We start from the raw sequence: 22078 nt of genomic DNA, 5'->3' as shown, positions 1-22078 counted from the left end.
CCAATATAAACCAGCCTGCCAGGCATGTGCCCAATATAAACCAGCCTGCCAGGCATGTGCCCAATATAAACCAGCCTGCCAGGCATGTGCCTATTATAAACCAGCCTGCCAGGCATGTGCCCAATATAAACCAGCCTTCCAGGCATGTGCCCAATATAAACCAGCCTGCCAGGCATGTGCCCATTATAAACCAGCCTGCCAGGCATGTGCCCAATATAAACGCCCAATATAAACCAGCCTGCCAGGCATGTGCCCATTATAAACCAGCCTGCCAGGCATGTGCCCATTATAAACCAGCCTGCCAGACATGTGCCCATTATAAACCAGCCTGCCAGGCATGTGCCCATTATAAACCAGCCTTCCAGGCATGTGCCCAATATAAACCAGCCTTCCAGGCATGTGCCCAATATAAACCAGCCTTCCAGGCATGTGCCCAATATAAACCAGTCTGCCAGGCATGTGCCCAATATAAACCAGTCTGCCAGGCATGTGCCCAATATAAACCAGCCTGCCAGGCATGTGCCTATTATAAACCAGCCTGCCAGGCATGTGCCTATTATAAACCAGCCTGCCAGGCATGTGCCCAATATAAACCAGCCTTCCAGGCATGTGCCCAATATAAACCAGCCTGCCACGCATGTGCCCAATATAAACCAGCCTGCCAGGCATGTGCCTATTATAAACACCCAATGTAAACCTGCCTTCCAGGCCTCTGTGTTTTAACTACAGTAGTCTTACAAGCTGGTAAATTAATAATTTAGTTTAGAGTAACCAACCTTGTTATTCTGTTACCAATATTTGCTTAAGACATAGGACATTAGCATAACTTCAGCTGACATGCCTGGTAAGTTTATTATATTTTGTATTATCATTTTTAACAGCAAATCAATTATAAATTATGTGTAACTGAATGTTGTGGATCACTGTGAACAACTTGCACACACAGTACAGCATAAATACTATGCTGCACATAAAGTGAATAATTAAAATATACGTTTGAACAACATAACGAGACAAAGGTAGAGATTAAGCATCACTAATATTTGAAATGATAGCTACACTTAAAAAAAAAAAAAAAACTTTATATAATACAACTTAACAGAAGAAGATATTCATATTCATATTTAAGGTGTAACTCAACATATTTTAATGCCTTTGTGTGCATACGTTCTGCTAAAAACGGTTTATTTTGAGAAGATGAATAAAACATCCTACCTTTTTCATTCCAAATCTGTTCTGCTGCAAAACCTTGGCGCGCAGTTTTCAGTTTGAATGTGAGGGCTTGGAAACAGGCAGCTTTTGCCCTTAGAAGGCGTGTTTCCTTTGTGATGTAACTGAGGAGGCGGGTTTTCGCAGAGAGGTGTTTTATTATCTGCCTAATAGGCAGACCTGCCTGCCAGTCGAAGTTGGGGGCAGACTTCTCCCTTTTGCTTGCGCTGCTGGGAATTGTAACTGAACTATTCTAATGGTGTGAGGACGCATTAAGCCTGACTAAACATGAAACGGTACTTCAGAGTGGACGCTTTGAGCTGGATTAATTAGAGCGGTTTCGAGTACGGTTCTCGAGATCGGTTATGTAGTGTGGACATGGTTTTCCGAAGAATATCGGAATTTTTAAGGTCATGTAAACGCACTGATTGACATTTGTTTACCAAACATAACAGGCAGCTTAGAGCACAAATCCTTTAATTGCATCACGATTGTATCACATTGACGATGTGTACCGGTGTCATAGGAAATAAATTGATCAAGCTCTAGAATTTAAAGTGGAGGGGAAATGAGTAGATCGGATATATTAACAAACAATAATTAATTTTAAATGAATTTTGTAAGTATCATTTATATAAATGTGAGTAGATTGGATGTCTTCGACAGTATGACGCTAGATAAGGGAATTTGAATATCGCTGTAGATCATATATATATATATTAGCCTAACAAAAAAATAAATAATTTAAAATTAATTTGTAAGTATAATTCATATTAATAAGTGATCGGATATATTCGACAGTATGGCGCTAGATAAGGGAATGTGAATATCGCTGTAATATATATTGGCAACAAATACATAATTTAAAATGACATTTGTAAGTAGCCTGTGATATTAATGTGTGTTTCTGTTTGTTTAACAAACATTAACTAGCAAAATGTTTTAGATATTTAACATTATTTTGCATTTCTGGAGGTGTTCTTGTTTTGGGAAGCACTACTGTATGGACAGGTATGAAAGCGATTTTCCAAAAGTTAAACATGCGTTTCAGTCATGGAAAAAATTGAGCTCCATGCTGCGATTATTAACTAGGCCACGGTGCACATCAATCACATGATGTAGTTGAAAAATGTTACTTATACAGTATTAATATTTTGTATTATGCGCTTTGTTTAATTTATTTTTACATACAGCACTTTGTATAATTAGGACAGAAAATATGGCAAGCCAAATTATCATTTAGAGATATCTCTAATTGCATTTTAAGATATCTTGAAATATTTAGAGATATCTGTAAAACATTTCAAGATATCTCAAATTGAATTCCAGATATCTTTAATTGTGCAGTTTTTAAGATATCTAAAATTAATTTAAAGATATCTGTAAATCAATTTGAGATATCTAAAAATGAAATAAAGATATCTCAAATTGATTTACAGATATCTTTAAATACTATGGAAACCATATGGATTGTGCTAGCATGGCACGCCAAACTGTCATTTAGAGATATCTTAAAATGAGGGTTTTAAAGATATCTCTAAATCATTTAAAGATATCTCGAAATAACTTCCTGTTCATTTAAAGATATCTTTAAATCGTTTGAAGATATCTTCAAATAACTTCCTGTTCATTTAAAGATATCTCTAAATCATTTGAAGATATCTTCAAATAACTTCCTGTTCATTTAGAGATATCTCTAAATCATTTAGAGATATCTCTAAATATCTTCCTGTTCATTTGAAGATATCTTTAAATGGACAGGAAGTCCATTGAAAACATGGAGCATTTTCACAGGAAGTCATTTTGAGATATCTTGAAATGGCTTCCTGTTCATTTGAAGATATCTTCAAATGATTTAGAGATATCTCTAAATGAACAGGAAGTTATTTCGAGATATCTCTAAATGATTTAGAGATATCTCTAAATAAATGGGAAGTTATTTGAAGATATCTTCAAATGATTTACAGATATCTTTAAATGAACAGGAAGTTATTTGAAGATATCTTCAAATGATTTACAGATATCTTTAAAACCCTCATTTTAAGATATCTCTAAATGACAGTTTGGCGCGCCATGTTAGCCAAATCCACATATTATTTAAAGATATCTCTAAATCATTTGAAGATATCTTCAAATAACGTCCTGTTCATTTAAAGATATCTCTAAATCATTTGAAGATATCTTTAAATAATGTCCTGTTCATTTAAAGATATCTGCAAATCATTTGAAGATATCTTCAAATAGCTTCCTGTTCATTTCGAGATATCTCTAAATCATTTTGAGATATCTCTAAATAACTTCCTGTTCATTTGAAGATATCTTTAAATGGACAGGAAGTCCATTGAAAACATAGAGCATTTTCACAGGAAGTCATTTTGAGATATCTTGAAATAGCTTCCTGTTCATTTGAAGATATCTTCAAATGATTTAGAGATATCTCTAAATGAACAGGAAGTTATTTCGAGATATCTTTAAATGATTTAGAGATATCTCTAAATGAACAGGAAGTTATTTATAGATATCTCGAAATGATTTAGAGATATCTCGAAATGAACAGGAAGCTATTTGAAGATATCTTCAAATGATTTGCAGATATCTTTAAATGATTTAGAGATATCTTTAAAACCCTAATTTTAAGATATCTCTAAATGACAGTTTGGCACACCATGCTAGCCAAATCCACATATTATTTAAAGATATCTGTAAATCATTTGAAGATATCTTCAAATAACTTCCTGTTCATTTAAAGATATCTCTAAATCATTTGAAGATATCTTCAAATAACATCCTGTTCATTTAGAGATATCTCTAAAACATTTAGAGATATCTCTGAATAACTTCCTGTTCATTTGAAGATATCTTTAAATGGACAGGAAGTCCATTGAAAACATAGAGCATTTTCACAGGAAGTCATTTTTAGATATCTTGAAATGGCTTCCTGTTCATTTGAAGATATCTTCAAATGATTTAGAGATATCTCTAAATGAACAGGAAGTTATTTCAAGATATCTCTAAATGATTTAGAGATATCTCTAAATGAACAGGAAGCTATTTGAAGATATCTTCAAATGATTTGCAGATATCTTTAAATGAATAGGACATTATTTAGAGATATCTCTAAATGATTTAAAGATATCTGAAAAGTATTTAAAGATATCTCAAAAACATTTAGAGATATCTTAAAATGATTTAAAGATATCTAAAAATGCATTTTAGATATCTCATTTAAAGCTCCATTTAAAGATATCTTCAAATGATTTAAAGATATCTAAAAATGCATTTTAGATATCTTAAAATGATTTAGAGATATCTCTAAATATTTGAAGATATCTTGAAATATTTAGAGATATCTGGAAATGATTTAGAGATATCTTCAAATATTTAGAGATATCTATGAATGAATTAGAGATATCTCTAAATGATAATTTGGCTTGCCATACATTTTATTTTTACATACAGCACTTTGTATAATTAGGACAGAAAACGAACAGGAGACTTGTTACATCATGCATGTATTTCAGTTACAAGTTTGGGAAGAAACAATACATTAATTAGTTAAAAACTAAAGAGTCTTTGCTAAACCGTGGTAAATACCTGTAGTTCAATACCAACCAAGATAGCTATGTAAGAAAGAGAGATCATACAGTATATGTAGGCTACTGTATATCAGCATGATTTTAAACATGGTAAATTCCTGTAGTGCACAACCATGTAAGACATATCGAGCAATCATATCTACCATGGCATACGTTTTTCATTTCTGTATTTGTCTTATCTACAGACAAAACAATGTACTGTATGTGTGTATGTATATATATATATATATATATATATATATATATATATATTTCTTTTTTTTTTAACTGGCAGTGGTAGACCTATGTTTTGCCACGTCTAAACTGTAGTAAAGTTACAACTATACTAATATTAAAATGTAAAAATACGACCTTGTCATACTAATATTATGGATGCGACATGTCATTACATTATATTTACTGAAACATTTTAATTTTGATTAAAGACTGACAATTTTGACGTGTAAAATCATGTAATATATAAATAAATCTCCGTGATCACAAATAAACTACATCTGATTGAGAACGATGTTATAGAAACATAAAAAGACAGGGGTTTAAAACAATTTACCATATAAAGAGTCATCAATCACATTTTGGTGTAGATAAGTGGAAAAAAATCCTCATTTAAATGCATGAAACTCTGAGGCACTGACACAACCCAATCTATTATGTGTCTGTAACAACCGTCACTTTAACTTGCAAAATACTGTAGACGCTGTGATTAACTGAAATAAATTCCAGGCCAGGGACTGGTTGCACAAAACACCTGAAGTATTACATTTAAGCATAACACATAAGGATACATTTCCCCTTAACTGGGGTATTGACTTCAATGTGCTGAGCTCCTGAACTTCTGAGTGAGGTTGGTAGGTAGGTAGGTATGTATACGTATATATAAGTCAGACAGCATCTCCTGGAATCCACTAATGTAACGTAAAATTGTTAGCTAGGTTTTACATTTTAGGGGTATACTATATCCTAAATTGTAAAACTATTTTTGGAATGGTACAGAAATAGGCTTACAAATTGACCTATTCTGTAATGGGAAGAGTATGCTAATGTTAAAAGGGGTGTTAGTGTTGTACTGTTATTTCATTTATAATACACACAGTACATGGCGCTGTAGATTTTTTGACTGGAATGTAAAAGCAGGAAGGAGGAACATAGTGTGTCAATACAGATATTGTTTGAGATTTTTCTGTATTGTGGGCCACAGCTGTGGACGGAACACCAGAAGTAAAGTGTTTAGAGAGAACGAAAAAGAACCAAGAGAAGCATGCTAGCAAACCTGGAAGTTAAGCCAACTGCTTAATAAACGTGTGTTGTTTTGTTAAAGTTGTATCGAGTTGGCTAAATCAGGGTTTCCCAAACTTTTTTTTACCCGCGGCCCACCTGTTCAGCTGCATTAGGCACTGTGGCCCACTATTAGCACTCCTTGGGAAAATGTCAAATTAAAAACCATTTTCTATGTTTAAACCTGTAACATTATCAATAAACCTAATCTAAACTGTCTTTTATTCATTTGAATAAATATTGTGAAAGATGGAAATATGCATTGAGTGAAAAAAAACTGAAACACTTTAACTTTAATAAATAAAATAAATTGCAAAAACTAAACACGTTTTTTTTATCAAACCTTTAAATTCTTTGGCACCTTTGTATAATTGAACATTTTAGAAATGCAGTTCTTATTCTTAGTCATCAAACAAGAAAGATGTGCATGTGTCTTATTATTCCCATTCATAAATACCTGAACAGGAATCACTTTGAGTAAAACCAGTACAATCTGCACAAAAACATGACTTAAATCCAAATTTCTGAACACTAACTAAAACGTCCAGCCGTTATCTCTCACGCTGAACTGTCATGCACAAAAAAAGACAAATACGCACAATACAGAGGGAAATGAGAGCCTTGCAGAAGGTACAGTGGTGTACCACAGGGATCACTATTAGGTCCTCTGCTGTTCCTAATCTACATTACTGATTTAGATTCTGGTATAGTAAGCAAACTTGTTAAATTTGCAGACGACACAAAAATAGGAGGAGTGGCAAACACTTGTAGTAGCAAAGGTCATTCAACATGATCTAGACAGCATTCAGAACTGGGCAGACACATGGCAAATGAAATTTAATAGAGAAAAATGTAAAGTATTGCATGCAGGCAATACAAATTATAAATTATCATATTGGAGATACTGAAATTGAAGAAGGGAACTATGAAAAAGACCTAGGAGTTTATGTTGACTCAGAAATGTCTTCATCTAGACAATGTGGGGAAGCTATAAAAAAGGCCAACAAGATGCTCGGATATATTGTGAGAAGTGTTGAATTTAAATCAAGGGAAGTAATGTTAAAACTTTACAATGCATTAGTAAGACCTCACCTAGAATATTGTGTTCAGTTCTGGTCACCTCGTTACAAAAAGGATATTGCTGCTCTAGAAAGAGTGCAAAGAAGAGCAACCAGAATTATCCCGGATTTAAAAGGAATGTTGTATGCAGACAGGCTAAAAGAATTGAATCTATTTAGTCTTGAACAAAGAAGACTACGTGGTGATCTGATTCAAGCATTCAAAATCCTAAAAAGGTATTGACATTGTCGACCTTTTGACCTGAAAAAAGAAACAAGGACCAGGGGTCACAAATGGAGATTAGATAAAAGGGCATTCAGAACAGAAAATAGGAGGCACTTTTTTACACAGAGAATTATGAGGGTCTGGAACCAACTCCCCAGTAATGGTGTTGAAGCTGACACCCTGGGATCCTTCAAGAAGCTGCTTGATGAGATTCTGGGATCAATAAGCTACTAACAACCAAACGAGCAAGATGGGCTGAATGACCTCCTCTCGTTTGTAAACTTTCTTATGTTCTTACTCTGCAACCAAATACAACTTGCAAAATCACATTCAGTTGGCTTGCAGATTCGACATTATAATTTTATAAAATACAGAACACACTGGGTGCGTTCACGGAGATCATTCTGTGCAGAATCTGACCAATTCATAGAAGATCATTGGTCAGATTCTGCACAGGTTCTGCATAGAATGATCTGCGTGAACGCACCCACTGTTTACATCTGCCAGCAGAGCGATCACATGACCTTAACACTGCCCTATTGTCAGCGCTCTCGCTCTACATCCCGCCTACAGGTAGGCAGTTAGCTCTGATTTGTGAATTTCTGCTTTTCAATACTCCCTTGCTACACTTTTTTTCTACTGTTACAGCTGCCGCCGGCGCCTGCTTTTCACTATTAATAGAAAAAAATATAGAATGTTACTGCTCCCGCGGCCCACCCGGGACTGTGTCCACCCGCGGACCACAGCTTGGGAACTCTGGCCTAAATCGTTATTAAAAGTAAGCGGCAATGAAACACATAGAAGGAAGTTGATGTTCTTTGTTTGGTTGCTGGTTTGCTACAGGCTATAGAATGTGAATGTGAAACGTACTTGCTTTGTCTCTGTTTCCCGATACGTGAATACATAAATACGTGATTATTGTTTTTATTAATAGTAGTATGGTAATAATAATAATAATAATAATAATAATAATAATAATAATATGCTCCGAGCGTCTCCGTCGCCTCCTGGTTTTAGGACGACCCATAAAAGGGTTTATTATTTTTGGTGCGTGAATTCCGGGCCCTACATGAATTCTCTATTAGTATCGCAATAAACCTTTAATTCAATAATTGACCACTGTCTGTGTCCTGCTTCATAAAACGTGACACAACGTTACAATGTGTAACAGAAATACCTACTTCCTGTAAAACGCTTTGCCTGCAGCACGTTCCGAAGTGGGAAAGATGAGTCACTTGCCATGGCAGCGCTTGAGACACAGAGCTGGCATCCGGAATCGATTCTAAAATCTCAATGGAAATCCAAAAAATGTAATGTACCGATAAATATGCCACCCCCTACTCTCCCCGTATCATAAATATATAACTGACTAGTCCTTAAAACTGTAGAGACATATGATAGATGGGTAATTCATATTTGTGATTACAGGGATCCTAGGAATCCGTTTGCTGCAGAAAAAACACGGATTTTTTATGCTGTGTGAGAATTTTTTGTTTTACATTTGCAGAAAACGTGCAAGGCTTTTTTTTTTTTGTGGTTGTTTAATAACCAAATCAATACACTTGTCACATATAATCATCAACACAGGCAACATTGCTTTACATTTAGTAAACATAGTTGTTCAATTAAACTGCTTCTGGTGAACGAGACACACCCACATCACATTCATGCTGAAACGTAGCTGCAGTTTACGTCAGTGGGTTTTTTACTACTGAGATGCCGAAAACGATAATAATAATAATAATAATAATAATAATAATAATAATAATAATAATAATAATAAACAAATAAATAAAAATAGCCATCTAGGTGACAAAGACTAACTCGAGATAAACTAATATAAATATACTATTTTGGGGGTTTTATTATTAGTACACAGAATGTGTAATGTTTAAAGTAAAATGCTACGTTTGTTTATGTTATTGATTGATGGCACTCTGGTGAGTTTGTAACTTCCTTCGAATTTGAAAGTGTACCAATAAATACTTCCTGTAAAAAACTGTTATTCAATAGTATTGTTTGTGTATAATCTGTCTTGGTGGAAAGCTCGTGGTTTCCATTCATGTGATTGTCAAACACATTGATAATGGTGCTATACACCATTAGTGTAAATGGCCATGCATGGGCCATATGATCCTACAGACTGAGACTGGGGAGCCCGTGGCTCTGAAGAGTGCGCTAGCCTGGATGAAACATGCTTGATTAACCAATCCACATTTTATGTTGCTTTGCAAACAAAACAATAGTAAAAACTATTCAATTAAATTCCAACTTCAAAATTGTAATGCGTTTCTAATGAGAACCCGCTGTACATCGCACACATTTACCTGAAGAGTTTGTTGAGGGATTGGGGGTTTAGAACAGTTTTATTACAGTAGCACAGTATGTGTGTGCAAAACATGTAGTTATTCATTTATGTAGAAGACGCAGTGACATTGCCAACCCTGGGAACGCAATGCATTGTTGTTGAAGCTCATTCAATTCGTACTTCAGGTCTGCGGTCAGTTTAATTGGCTACATTCGATTCTCCCTCAGGCAGTCTGGATATATCATTATCAGGTCTTTTTTAGAGATCTACCCAGACATCGAGATCCCAGTGTATCAAATGAGTGCAGTGACTTGCAGGTACAAAACTTTAAGGCTCAAAGACTCACTCAACGAAGACGCTTTGGTTACGTGCGCGTCTCCGCCATTCCTAAGCAGGCAGCATTCTTTCACGTGCGCGCCACCCTGCTGCTACTTGTTTTATGGCCTGTCTGGCACGCGAATTGGGACTGAAAAATGGTGGCTAGTGCAAGGGTGCAGAAGCTTATTCGCCGTTATAAACTGGCGATCGCCGCCGCTCTGGCAATCCTTCTCATTCAGGGACTCGTGGTGTGGAGTCTTAGGAGCCTCGAAGAAGGGGAGCAGGGCGAGGTAAGCTGTTGTAATACCATAAGTAGAGCCGACGCACTGTACTCGGCATGACTGTGTAGTCTGTTTGCTATAGTACTGTACTAGCTAGGAAAGCTGGCGACGCAAACTCCTAATGTGTCGTTTGCATTACATTGTATTGCATCACAGCAAACCAACTACTACAGTCAGATGTGTACGTTTGAAAATGAGCTGCAGTACCCGGACGTGGCTGCAGTTATTTTCTGGGAAAGGAGTTGTGGCGGTTTTATGTGCATTTAGTGGTAGTCTAGTCAGTTGTTTAGTGTTAGAAAGTCTGAAAATTCACATTAAACTTGCAGTCACCACAGTAACTTATTTTCCCAAGGTTTAGTAGCAGTGTTACAGTAGCCCTACGTGTGGAGTTAAGAGAATATAATCACAATAGACGAGACGAGGGTGAGGCAAACTGTAAACCATTAAATGTGCAGCGAAGTCTGGGGGCTGGTGTCATAATATGAACAACGTGTTTCAGCGAGTGGATAAGAATGTACTGTTGTGTCTGTAGATCCAGGTCTAGCGGTGCGATGGCCAGTCAGCGTCCAGCGCCCAGCGACCGAGGCTTTGCGCTCTACACTTAAAATGCATGTTGTGAACATTGACAGAGGTAAATGACCATGAAGCGTCAAAGTAATGAATTCCTAGAGCTTACTGAATAATACGCATTGGTTGGGTTGCCTACAAGGACATTCCTTGTTTGACACGTTTGTTTTGCTTCCCTGAAATACAGTGGAGCCTGTGGGTGACATGAATGTTTTTTTCATGGCTAAAGGACATTATGGGCAGCCAGCATGGTCTGGTTGAAGTAGTGGCAGAAAATTCAACTACAGTGTTTTTAACATTCTAATTCTACAGTACTGTAACTGAGGTCTTCATGTACATGGTGTGTGATCGCAGTATCCACAGTGCGTATCCTTCGTGTACATGGCGTGTGATCGCAGTCTCCGCAGTGCGTATCCTTCGTGTACATGGCGTGTGATCGCAGTCTCTGCAGTGCGTATCCTTCGTGTACATGGCGTGTGATCGCAGTCTCTGCAGTGCGTATCCTTCGTGTACATGGCGTGTGATCGCAGTCTCCGCAGTGCGTATCCTTCGTGTACATGGCGTGTGATCGCAGTCTCCGCAGTGCGTATCCTTCGTGTACATGGCGTGTGATCGCAGTCTCCGCAGTGCGTATCCTTCTTGTACATGGCGTGTGATCGCAGTCTCCGCAGTGCGTATCCTTCGTGTACATGGCGTGTGATCGCAGTCTCCGCAGTGCGTATCCTTCGTGTACATGGCGTGTGATCGCAGTCTCTGCAGTGCATATCATGTGAAGCACTTTGTGGCGGCCCTTCTTAAGGCAATATACAAAATAAAGATTGATTATTTGATTGATTGATATCCAAATGGATTCCTGCCTGCCACAGTAGCTCTGTAGAAATGTCAGACAATCCTATCACAATACTGACTCATAGGTCACGGTACAATACTATGGTTTCATACCAAAGTGAATCACATTTGTGAATCGTTCAAGAGCCACTGATTGGTGAAGTACAAGTAGAGGCATAGTTCGTTTGGATTATTAATCCTAAAACACCCTTCGATCAAGTTTAACTAAGGACACTCACTTTTTCGAAATTAAAATACTATGGTGACCTGTGGGAAAGTTGAGATCCCTGTTTGCTAGTGGAGATTGCATCTTGCTGTTTAACCTGGTGTTGTATCCAGTATCTCTGTTTGCTAGTGGAGATTGCATCTTGCTGTTTAACCTGGTGTTGTATCCAGTATCTCTGTTTGCTAGTGGAGATTGCATCTTGCTGTTTAACCTGGTGTTGTATCCAGTATCTCTGTTTGCTAGTGGAGATTGCATCTTGCTGTTTAACCTGGTGTTGTATCCAGTATCTCTGTTTGCTAGTGGAGATTGCATCTTGCTGTTTAACCTGGTGCTGTGTTCAGTATCTCTGTTGTACCTCTGCCGCCTCCTAACAGTTTGCTGGACTCTTGAAGCAGCTGCTTAGTGTGATCACAATGCCTAGTGTCAATAGGTGTGGTCCAGGTTGATGGTATGGGAAGTTCGTAGACAGCTTTATTTCAGTTCCCACCAGACCTGGGCTCAATTCCAATTGCAATTGTCATTTGTAATAATGGCAATTCGTGTCATTGTAGTTGAGCCTTGACACACCTGTGTAATTGTATTTGTAATTGTAATTGCCATATAATTGATCAATTGCAGTTCAATTACACACCTTTCAACTGCACATTCTTCTCGTATTTACAACCACTTCTTGTGACCCCATTTGTTTGAGAAAACATTCTATATGTTTGTGTGTTTGTACCTGTGATTACTGCTTGGTAGCATAAACAGAGTAAACATGTTCATGTGTGAAACTATTTGTGACCTTTTTAGTGTAATTATAATTGCACTTACTGCAGGATTGTTGTAACTGTAATTGAACAAAATAGCATTGTAATTGCAAGTTCAGCAAACAATGCTGCTGTGATTGGAATTGAATTGACCTAGTCTGGTTCCCACAGTCCAAGGGAAGGAAGGCAGTCTTGTCATATTTAGTTCATTGTCATGTGGTGCTGTGGCTCTTTGCAGCTACAGATGAAATATGTGTAGATGACAGGGACGTCAATAGGCTGTAGATGAAAGTGTTAATCAGCTCAGATTATTAAACAGAGTAAGAAATCAGTCAATACAGAGTGGACTCGCCGTGGTGCAAGAAGTCAGGGTCCAAAGCTGCTGCACCAGCACAGGGAACTGAGAGAAAGTCATTGAATGTGTGGTGTTGATACAGGTAGTACACTGTCATTACCAGAGAGACCTCCCTGTGGAAGTGTTGTGATCCAAGCCAGAGCAAGAACAAAGGTGTAAACGCACTTTAGAATATTTATCATGAAGAATATGCCCCTGTTGCAGCTCATTTGTATAATACATTAATCAGTATTCACAACGGCTAATACTATATATAAAATTCCTACTACAGTAAGTGCTGCACACACTTTTGTATAAAGGGCTTGGCTCTCTCAACCTCCCGGCTGTGTGTAGGAATGCATAGTAGTTGCCTCCTGTGTCTCTGCCCTCACTCTGTCACTCAAAGCTTTTTGAGGTGTGTGACAGAGAGAGAATTAATTCTAGTCAACAATCTCCCTCCCGACCTGTGAGGGCGCTGTGTAACAGGAACAGTGTGCCTCGGACTGGATGGTTTGGCAGTTCATTCCAGGGTCAGTCGGAAGCTGGCCATCCAAGAAGGGGGCGGAGTCACAATACCAGACGTCATCGCCTTAATGCGGTAAGCGATGTGTTAATCATGGATTGGACGATATGTGATTGCACTCGCTACCGAAGGGGGCGGGACTGAAGGTATATTAGGGGATGTGGCCAAGCAACGTGTTCCTTGTGTTATGGTTATGCAAAGACCTACGAGGAAAACCCTGTGTACTAACCTTGAGTGTTTTTGTTTGTTTTGTCTAGTAACTGTTGTACTGTTGCATTGTTAGACGACTAAACTATTTTTTGCAAGCCAACTGAATGTGATTTTGGAAGTTCTATTTTGTTGCAGGGTTCGGAATTAACACCTGCCACCCGCCAACGCGGGTAAATTTCACATACACATACGCCACAGTGGCGGGTACGTTTTACACTTAACACTTTGAATGGCTCTGTGCCAGTGATGCAAATTTACGACATACCGCTGTACCTTTTAATAAACAGAAGCTGTTGGCTAAAACAACAAGAAACTTGAAAAAATTATGACACCACAGTAAGCACCACAACTTCTGCTTTTGATTAGTCTATTATTTAATATCTGCTGTCATTCAAGTTTTTTATTAGCAAATCACATATGAAAGTGATGTTGCGGACAACACGACCCCCCACGACCTGCGAGGAGAGAAACGTAAGAGTAAAAACATAAAGGATCAGTGACGGCTATTTGCCCAGCCTGACCTTTATGTTTTTACTCTTTACGTTTCTCTCCTCGCTCTCTCCACTCTCGCTCCTCATACACCCGCCCAGAGCTGGAGAGCTGCAGGCTTTTATATCGTGGCCGAGGGGTTTAACTAGCTTGTAATTAATTATTCTATTACCCCTCGGCCACAATCTAATTATTTTGTGGGTGGGGCTTCCCATCCACGTTACAAAATAATAAACAAAACGGCTATGCCGTCATCTAAACATAATTATAATAAATAAACAATGCAAAATAAACACAGGGGCGGAGGGGGACTCCGTTCTAAAAATAAATAAACAAATCAAATGTACAGGGCACCTCGCCCTGTTACAAGGTGCCATAGAACTAAAAGATCTACCACCTCAAGTTTTTTTCTGAATAATAATAGGTAGAGACAGTAACCCAGCATCCAGTGATCGGAGCGGACATTTAGGGACATAGGGTTCCAAAAGATCTTTAAGGTGTGGAGGCGCGAGACCATTTAAAGCCTTATAAGTTAGCAGCAACACCTTCAAATCTATTCTGAAACTAACCGGTAGCCAATGCAAAGATGCCAGCACCGAGGTGATATGCTCTCGCATTTTGGCCCAAGATTAAGTTCTAGCTGCAGCATTTTGTACAAGTTGAAGGCAAGAAATAATGTTGTGGTTAGTCCCAATGAAAAGACCATTGCAGTAGTCAATCCTAGAGGATATAAAAGCATGCATTAATCTATCTGCATCCTGCCTGGAAAGAATACCTCTCAGTTTATTTATGAGCAATATCACGCATCCAGCTATCCTCTGAACTGCAGTGCTAACCAAGGAATATTCATATTTTCGGGGTTGCTCACTAATGATTGGACAGCTGTTAGAGCTTTGGCTTTCCCATTGGTTACTAACGCAGGGCCTTCAAGTGAGGCAAAGAATACGCTGGGAGATTTATGGCCCGCCTCTGCTCACTTCTGATTGGTCGCCTGCCTAAAAAAAAAATAGGACATGCTTCGACTCGCCTATTGGTTGAACTCACTCAAGACCTTCAACTGAAATGGAGAATACCCTCAACTGTTTTTTTCTTGCATCTGGTCGTTGTTTTAGACTAATGCGGGGGAAATGCAGATCTCTTATTGGTTGATCCCATCCCCTTCAGGAAAACCTTAGACTCTTAAAAAACATCTCGTAAACCCTGTAAGTCGTCTTGGATAAAGGCATCAGAAAAATGAACACATAATTAGAGTAGTATGTTTCATAGTATAAGCAAGCACACTGTATGCAAGCGAGTGAGGCAACGTAATGGCATTTGACTGACATAAGAACATAAGAAAGCTTACAAACGAGAGGAGGCCATTCTGCCCATCTTGCTCGTTTGGTTGTTAGTAGCTTATTGATCCCAGAATCTCATCAAGCAGCTTCTTGAAGGATCCCAGGATGTCAGCTTCAACAACATTACTGGGAAGTTGGTTCCAGACCCTCACAATTCTCTGTGTAAAAAAGTGCCTCCTATTTTCTGTTCTGAATGCCCCTTTATCTAATCTCCATTTGTGACTCCTGGTCCTTGTTTCTTTTTTCAGGTCAAAAAAGCCCCCTGGGTTGACATTGTCATTACATTTTAGAATTCTGAATGTTTGAATCAGATCGCCGCTAAAAGAACTGAATAGATTCAGTTCTTTTAGCCTGTCTGCATATGACATGCCTTTTAAACAAGGGATAATTCTGGTTGCTCTTCTTTGCACTCTTTCTAGAGCAGCAATATCCTTTTTGTAACAAGGTGACCAGAACTGAACACAATATTCTAGGTGAGGTCTTACTAATGCATTGTAAAGTTTTAACATTACTTCCCTTGATTTAAATTCAACACTTCTCACAATATAGCCGAGCATCTTGTTGGCCTTTTGTATAGCTTCCCCACATTGTCAAGATGAAGACATTTCTGAGTCAACATAAACTCCTAGGTCTTTTTCATAGTTCCCTTCTTCAATTTCAGTATCTCCCATATGATATTTATAATGCACATTTGTATTGCCTGCATGCAATACTTTACATTTTTCTCTATTAAATTTCATTTGCCATGTGTCTGCCCAGTTCTGAATGCTGTCTAGATCATGTTGAATGACCTTTGCTATTACAACAGTGTTTGCCGCCACTCCTATTTTTGTGTCGTCTGCAAATTTAACGAGTTTGCTTACTATACCAGAATCTAAATCATTAATGTAGATTAGGAATAGCAGAGGACCTAATACTGATCCATGTGGTACACCACTGGTTACCTCGCTCCATTTTGAGGTTTCTCCTCTAATCAGTACTTTCTGTTTTCTACCTGTTAACCACTCCCTAATCCATGTGCATGCATTTCCTTGAATCCCTACTGCGTTCAGTTTGAGAATTAATCTTTTATGCGGGACTTTGTCAAAAGCTTTCTGGAAATCTAAATAAACCATGTCGTATGCTTTGCAGTTATCCATTTTCAATGTTGCATCCTCAAAAAAGTAAAGTAGGTTAGTTAGACACGATCTCCCTTTCTTAAAACCATGCTGACTGTCTCCCAGGATATTGTTACCATATAGGTCATTTTCCATTTTGGATCTTATTATAGTTTCCATAAGTCTACATATAATAGAAGTCAGGCTTATTGGTCTGTAGTTACCTGGTTCAGTTTTGTCTCCCATTTTGTGGATCTGTATTACGTTTTCTATTTTCCAGTCTGTCGGTACAACCCCTGTGTCAAGAGACTGTTGCATGATCTGGGTTAACGGTTTGTAAATAACTTCTTTCATTTCTTTGAGTACTATTGGGAGGATCTCATCTGGCCCAGGGGATTTGTTTATTTTAAGAGCTCCTAGTCTCTTTAACACTTCTGCCTCTGTTATGCTAAAGTTATTTAAAATTGGATAGGAACAGGTCGACATGTGGGGCATGTTGTGTGGAGTAGTGGTTAGGGCTCTGGACTCTTGACCGGAGGGTCGTGGGTTCAGTCCCTGCTAGGGGACACTGCTGCTGTACCCTTGAGCAAGGTACTTTACCTAGATTGCTCCAGTAAAAACCCAACTGTATAAATGGGTAATTGTATGTAAAAAATAATGTGATATCTTGTAACAATTGTAAGTCGCCCTGGATAAGGGCGTCTGCTAAGAAATAAATAATAATAAATAATAATGTTGTCCGTGTCCTCCTTTGTAAAAACCTGTGAAAAGTAATCATTTAATATATTTGCTATTTTATGATTTTGCCATTTGTGTCTCTTAGACATTTAACTGCCTCTTTGAATGTTCTCTTGCTGTTATAATATTGGAAAAACATTTTGGAATTGGTTTTAGCCCCCTTAGCAATATTGATTTCTATCTCTCTCTTGGCCTTTCTAACTTCCTTTTTTGACTTGCGTTTGCAGTTCCAAGTACTCTTACTGTGTACTTTGTTTTTGGTCCCTTTTAAACGCTCTGTAAAGTGTTTTTTGCTGAATATTTTTTTTAAATTGATCTATTAAACCATTTTGGCCATTTTGTTTTAGATTTAGATTTGTCTACCTTTGGGATGTAATTGTTTTGCGCCTCTAGTACTACATTTTTAAAAAACAGCCATCCTTTTTCTGTGGATGTTTTCTCTATTTTACTCCAATCTACGTCTGTTGGTCTCATGTTTCATACCTTCATAGTTTGCTTCTCTAAAATTGTAAACCTTAGCTTTAGTCATTACTTTTGGGGTTTTAAAAAATACTTCAAATTAGATCATGTTGTGGTCTGAGTTTGCCAATGGCTCTCTGACCTCTGTTTTAGTTATTCTGTCTTCATTATTTGAAAAGACTAAGTCAAGGCATGCCTCCCCTCTAGTCAGTGCCTTGATAAATTGCATTAGGAAGCAGTCATTTGTTATTTCCACCATTTCAATTTCGTCCGTCGTGCTCCCCACCGGGTTCTCCCATTTCATACGGGGGGAAGTTGAAATCCCCCATTAGTATGGCTTCTCCTTTTCTACACGCATTTCAAATGTCATTGTATAACAGATTATTTTGCTCAGCGTCTGAATTTGGCGGTCTATAGCATGCTCCTATTATTATGCCCTTTTGAATTTTTGTCCATTATTCTGACCCATATTGATTCTGCATTGTTTTCTTTGTCCTGATTTAACACCTGGGCTTCAAGCTATTTCTTATGTATAGCGCTACCCCTCCGCCTCTTCTGTCCTGCCTGTCTTTCCTATACAGTGTGTACCCACTAATATTATATTCGTCTCCATCACTCTCAGACAACCAAGTTTCTGTAACACCTATCACATCGTAGTTACTTGTTAGTGCAGTAGCTTCAAGTTCTAACATTTTGTTTCTGAGACTTCTAGCATTAAGATAAATACATTTAATAGTTGTCTTACCTGAGTTGTTGCCCTTGTTTTGATGTGGTCTCCCTTCTGTTTTTTTGTTTTCTCCCCCCTTCCTTTCTAGTTTAAATGCTTCTGGACCTCCTGAAGGATCCTTTCTCCGACTAGATTGGTTCCCTTTCTGTTTAAGTGCAGTCCGTCCCACCTATATAGATAGTCCTTGTTGTAAAATGTGCTCCAATGTTCAAGAAAGGTGAAGCCTTCCTGTGTGCACCACGATTTTAGCCATGCATTTTGATTTTGTATTTCCAGCTGTCCATATGGTCCTTTGCAAGGTGCCGACAGTATCCCGAAAATACCACAGTTTTGGTCTTGCCATTTAATTTCCTTCTTAGCTCTCTGAATTTGTTTTGCAGGGATCTTGGTCTGTCTCTTCCAATGTTGTTTGTACCGATGTGGACGACTACTACCAGGTCATCTCCTGTTCGTTCTAGGAGCCTGTCCACGTTATCTGTGATGTGCTTGACAGAGGCTCCTGGAAGGCAGCACACTGTTGTAGTAAGGGGGTCCAAACTGCAAACTGAATTTGCTGTGTTTCTCAATATGGAGTCCCCAACAATCATGACCTCCTTTCTTTTTGCTGCCTGGCCAGCACTGTTTATAGGGTCCTGGATGTTGTTCCTTTCTTTGTCTTGATGTTGGTTTTGGTCATCTAAATGTTGAAGTGGCTCAAATTTGTTGGATGTCTGGATTTCTGGTGGTTGTGTTTGACGAAGTTTCTTTTTTCCCCTGCTTCTGCCTAACTGTTTCGACTCTCTTCCATCTCCCTGGTGGCTTTCAGTCTGCTAGGGGTGCAGACTTCCATGAATTGTGGGTGTGTCAGCTCCTGTTGCTGTTTCATTTCCTCCAGCTTCTTTTCTTGCAGACTTACTCATTGAAGCAAGTCCTGGATCGTGCGGCACTTTACACAAACTTGGTTGAGCTCTGTTGGGTTTTCTCGGATTTCCCACATCATGCAGTTGTCACAGATTACTGGCTTGAAGACCATGTTGTAAATTTTTTTTTTTTTTTTGGAAGTTTAGTTTAGCTTCTGCAGTTGTCACCCTACTTTCAAACTGCTTCTAACTGCGCTGTACTTGTCCACGACTGTACTTCTCTCACGATGTCGCTTCCACAAGCTATCTCTTGGTAGACTGCCTGCCTTTTGTTTGTTTATTATTATTAATAATAATAATAATAATAATAATAATAATAATAATTATAATAATAATATTTATTTCTTAGCAGACGCCCTTATCCAGGACGACTTACAATTGTTACAACATATCACATTATACATTATTTCACATTATACATATATCACATTATTTTTACATACAATTACCCATTTATACAGTTGGGTTTTTACTGGAGCAATTTAGGTAAATTACTTTGCTCAAGGGTACGTTGTTTGTGCTTGTGCTGCGGGCTCCGCCCCTCCCGTGTCCCAGAACGCAGCGGAATTTGAATCAGCTGCTCAGAGTTTCAGCTTGTTATCAGAAAAATACACGCAGCTGTAAGGCTTTAAGCTGCAATGTTTTCTGATTAAAGCAACTCCAAATTTAATTTAAAGATGTAATTCCTCCTTTCTGCTTCTAACTGCGCTGTACTTTGCACTGTCTGGTCAGCAAAGAATACCTTGAAGGTCCTGACGGCACGCCACTGGTCTATTTATGTCTTGAATTACTCCTCTTGTTTATTTTTTTTATTTTTAGAATAACAAAAAAATGCACTGCAGGCTGTTGGTCTATTTGCCCGGAAGTTGTGATCCTCGGGGCAGTTTAGCTAGCGAGATAGGCAGAGATGAGGTAGGAGAGAGGGGGGATAAAAAACAGAAGAAAAAAAAACTACTAGCAAAAAAACTGTATTGTATATAAGGGGTAATCATTTGTCCTACAGATCTACCAAATGAAGACAGAAACAGGCTCTAGGGTTGTCTTGTATTGTTGCATTATATCTGCATGGCTTACATGCATCTATTTACATATCTTTTTAGGTTCAGTAGTCTTCATGGCCACGCTTTGTTAGAACCTTTCCAATCTGTAATTCACCCTTATTCTATTTTATAACAAAAAAAATAATAAAGTTTAGCAAGCATTTGAATCACTGTTCCCACATTGTACATTTTTTTGGGTAACTGCAGAAAATAATGATCAGACTTGTGAATGAATATTAGGCTACTGACAAGCTCATACTGTCCAGAGTGTAACGTCCCCATCTTTCAGTGTGTGGAACTTTCTGTGTTGAAAAAAAAAAAGCAATTAATGACTGTGGCAATGTGGCCACGCCCTTGTGCGTAGTTTGTTTATATGTTACGTGTTGTGTGTAAATGTTGGTGTTTATGTATAAAATACACAGGATATAATATGGGTTACGAGCACGAGTGTTTAAAATGTAGATTTGTATTTAGGCACGAGGATGGCACAAATCACTTCACGTGCTGGTTAAAATGTAATGTGTGGTCACGGGAGTACACTATATTAATTCACGTGTAGTTGTACCGAGACTCCAATTGATTGATTAGCAATCGAGTCTCAGTACAGCTGCTTAAAAGCAGCACGTTTTCACTCACTCGGGGTTGGGTGTTCGTGAGTGGAGAACGGGTGTAGAGAGGAGGAGAACTAAAGATAAATTATTAGAGATAACAATTGCTGCGCGTACTGGAAGTGCCAGCACGGTACTTGTTTAACGTTCGTCCCCTTGTTTTGTGTGTTAGTACGTTTTGTTTGTCTGTTTATTTTGGCTACCAGTGCCGTGCCCTGTGTTTTTGTATGTTACAACCTTTTTATTTTGTTGTTCTGTTTATTTATTAAATGCTGAGCAAGACCATTCGCTCAGCTCCACCAAACTCCACCTCTCTCTTGTTGTTTTATTTCCTGGCTCTGGTCTGACACCACCCACTCCGGCCGTCTTTGTGACAATGACTCAAATGTGTCATTGTTAGATAAACTAGTAATTTTATTCATTGATTTATCTATTTGTACTGAATGAAGTATGAATTATATTATAATAGGTGTCTCTACAACATTTAGCTTTTGAGTTGTACAGTGAAAACATTATTGTATTTATTTAATGTGTTGTATATTGTTAATTAATTAAATTATACATGTACAAATTATTATTTTAATATGCATCTATGGTCTCCCTATATATTAATTTGAACAGCGTCCATTGTTTAAATATTTATTGTTGTTGATGTTTTGTTTCTAATGTTTTTGTGAATTAAAAAAAAAAAAGATGAATTAAAAAAAATTCACATAGTATATTACGGTGTAGTATATTACTGTGGCAAAGTGGTAAGTGGTAGCAGGTGTATAGCAGGTGCAGTGCGGATACCGTAATTCCAAGAACACACAGACAACAAAGTACGGGTGAAAATGATTTAATGGTGTATAACCCAATGGTCTGATGACCTGCCAGTAAATAATAGAGCTGGTATTGCACAGTGATGAAACAAAGGGTTGCAGTCCCGTAAATAATAAACACGGTACAAAACACACACAATTAGACACACACGATC

The 22078-nt window shown here is 38.0% G+C and overlaps 1 protein-coding gene across 2 annotated transcripts in view; it reads left to right on the top strand.

The window, feature by feature from the left end:
- Window positions 1-7846: 7846 nt before the first annotated feature.
- The window catches only part of xylt2 (xylosyltransferase II), a 50178-nt gene continuing 35946 nt past the window's right edge, over window positions 7847-22078 (top strand). Inside the window, exon 1 of one of the 2 annotated variants that reach the window (XM_058990000.1) lies at window positions 7847-7937. In XM_058990000.1, coding sequence (XP_058845983.1) covers window positions 7884-7937 — 54 coding nt within the window. In that variant the 5' untranslated portion in view covers window positions 7847-7883. Of the gene's footprint in view, window positions 7938-9861; window positions 10281-22078 lie in introns of those variants that run through there. The other variant, XM_034039430.3, reaches the window with a different exon arrangement.

The sequence above is a fragment of the Acipenser ruthenus genome, chromosome 17, assembly GCF_902713425.1.
Source record: "Acipenser ruthenus chromosome 17, fAciRut3.2 maternal haplotype, whole genome shotgun sequence".
NCBI lineage: Eukaryota > Metazoa > Chordata > Actinopteri > Acipenseriformes > Acipenseridae > Acipenser > Acipenser ruthenus.
This window is presented reverse-complemented; position numbering and strand designations above follow the sequence as displayed.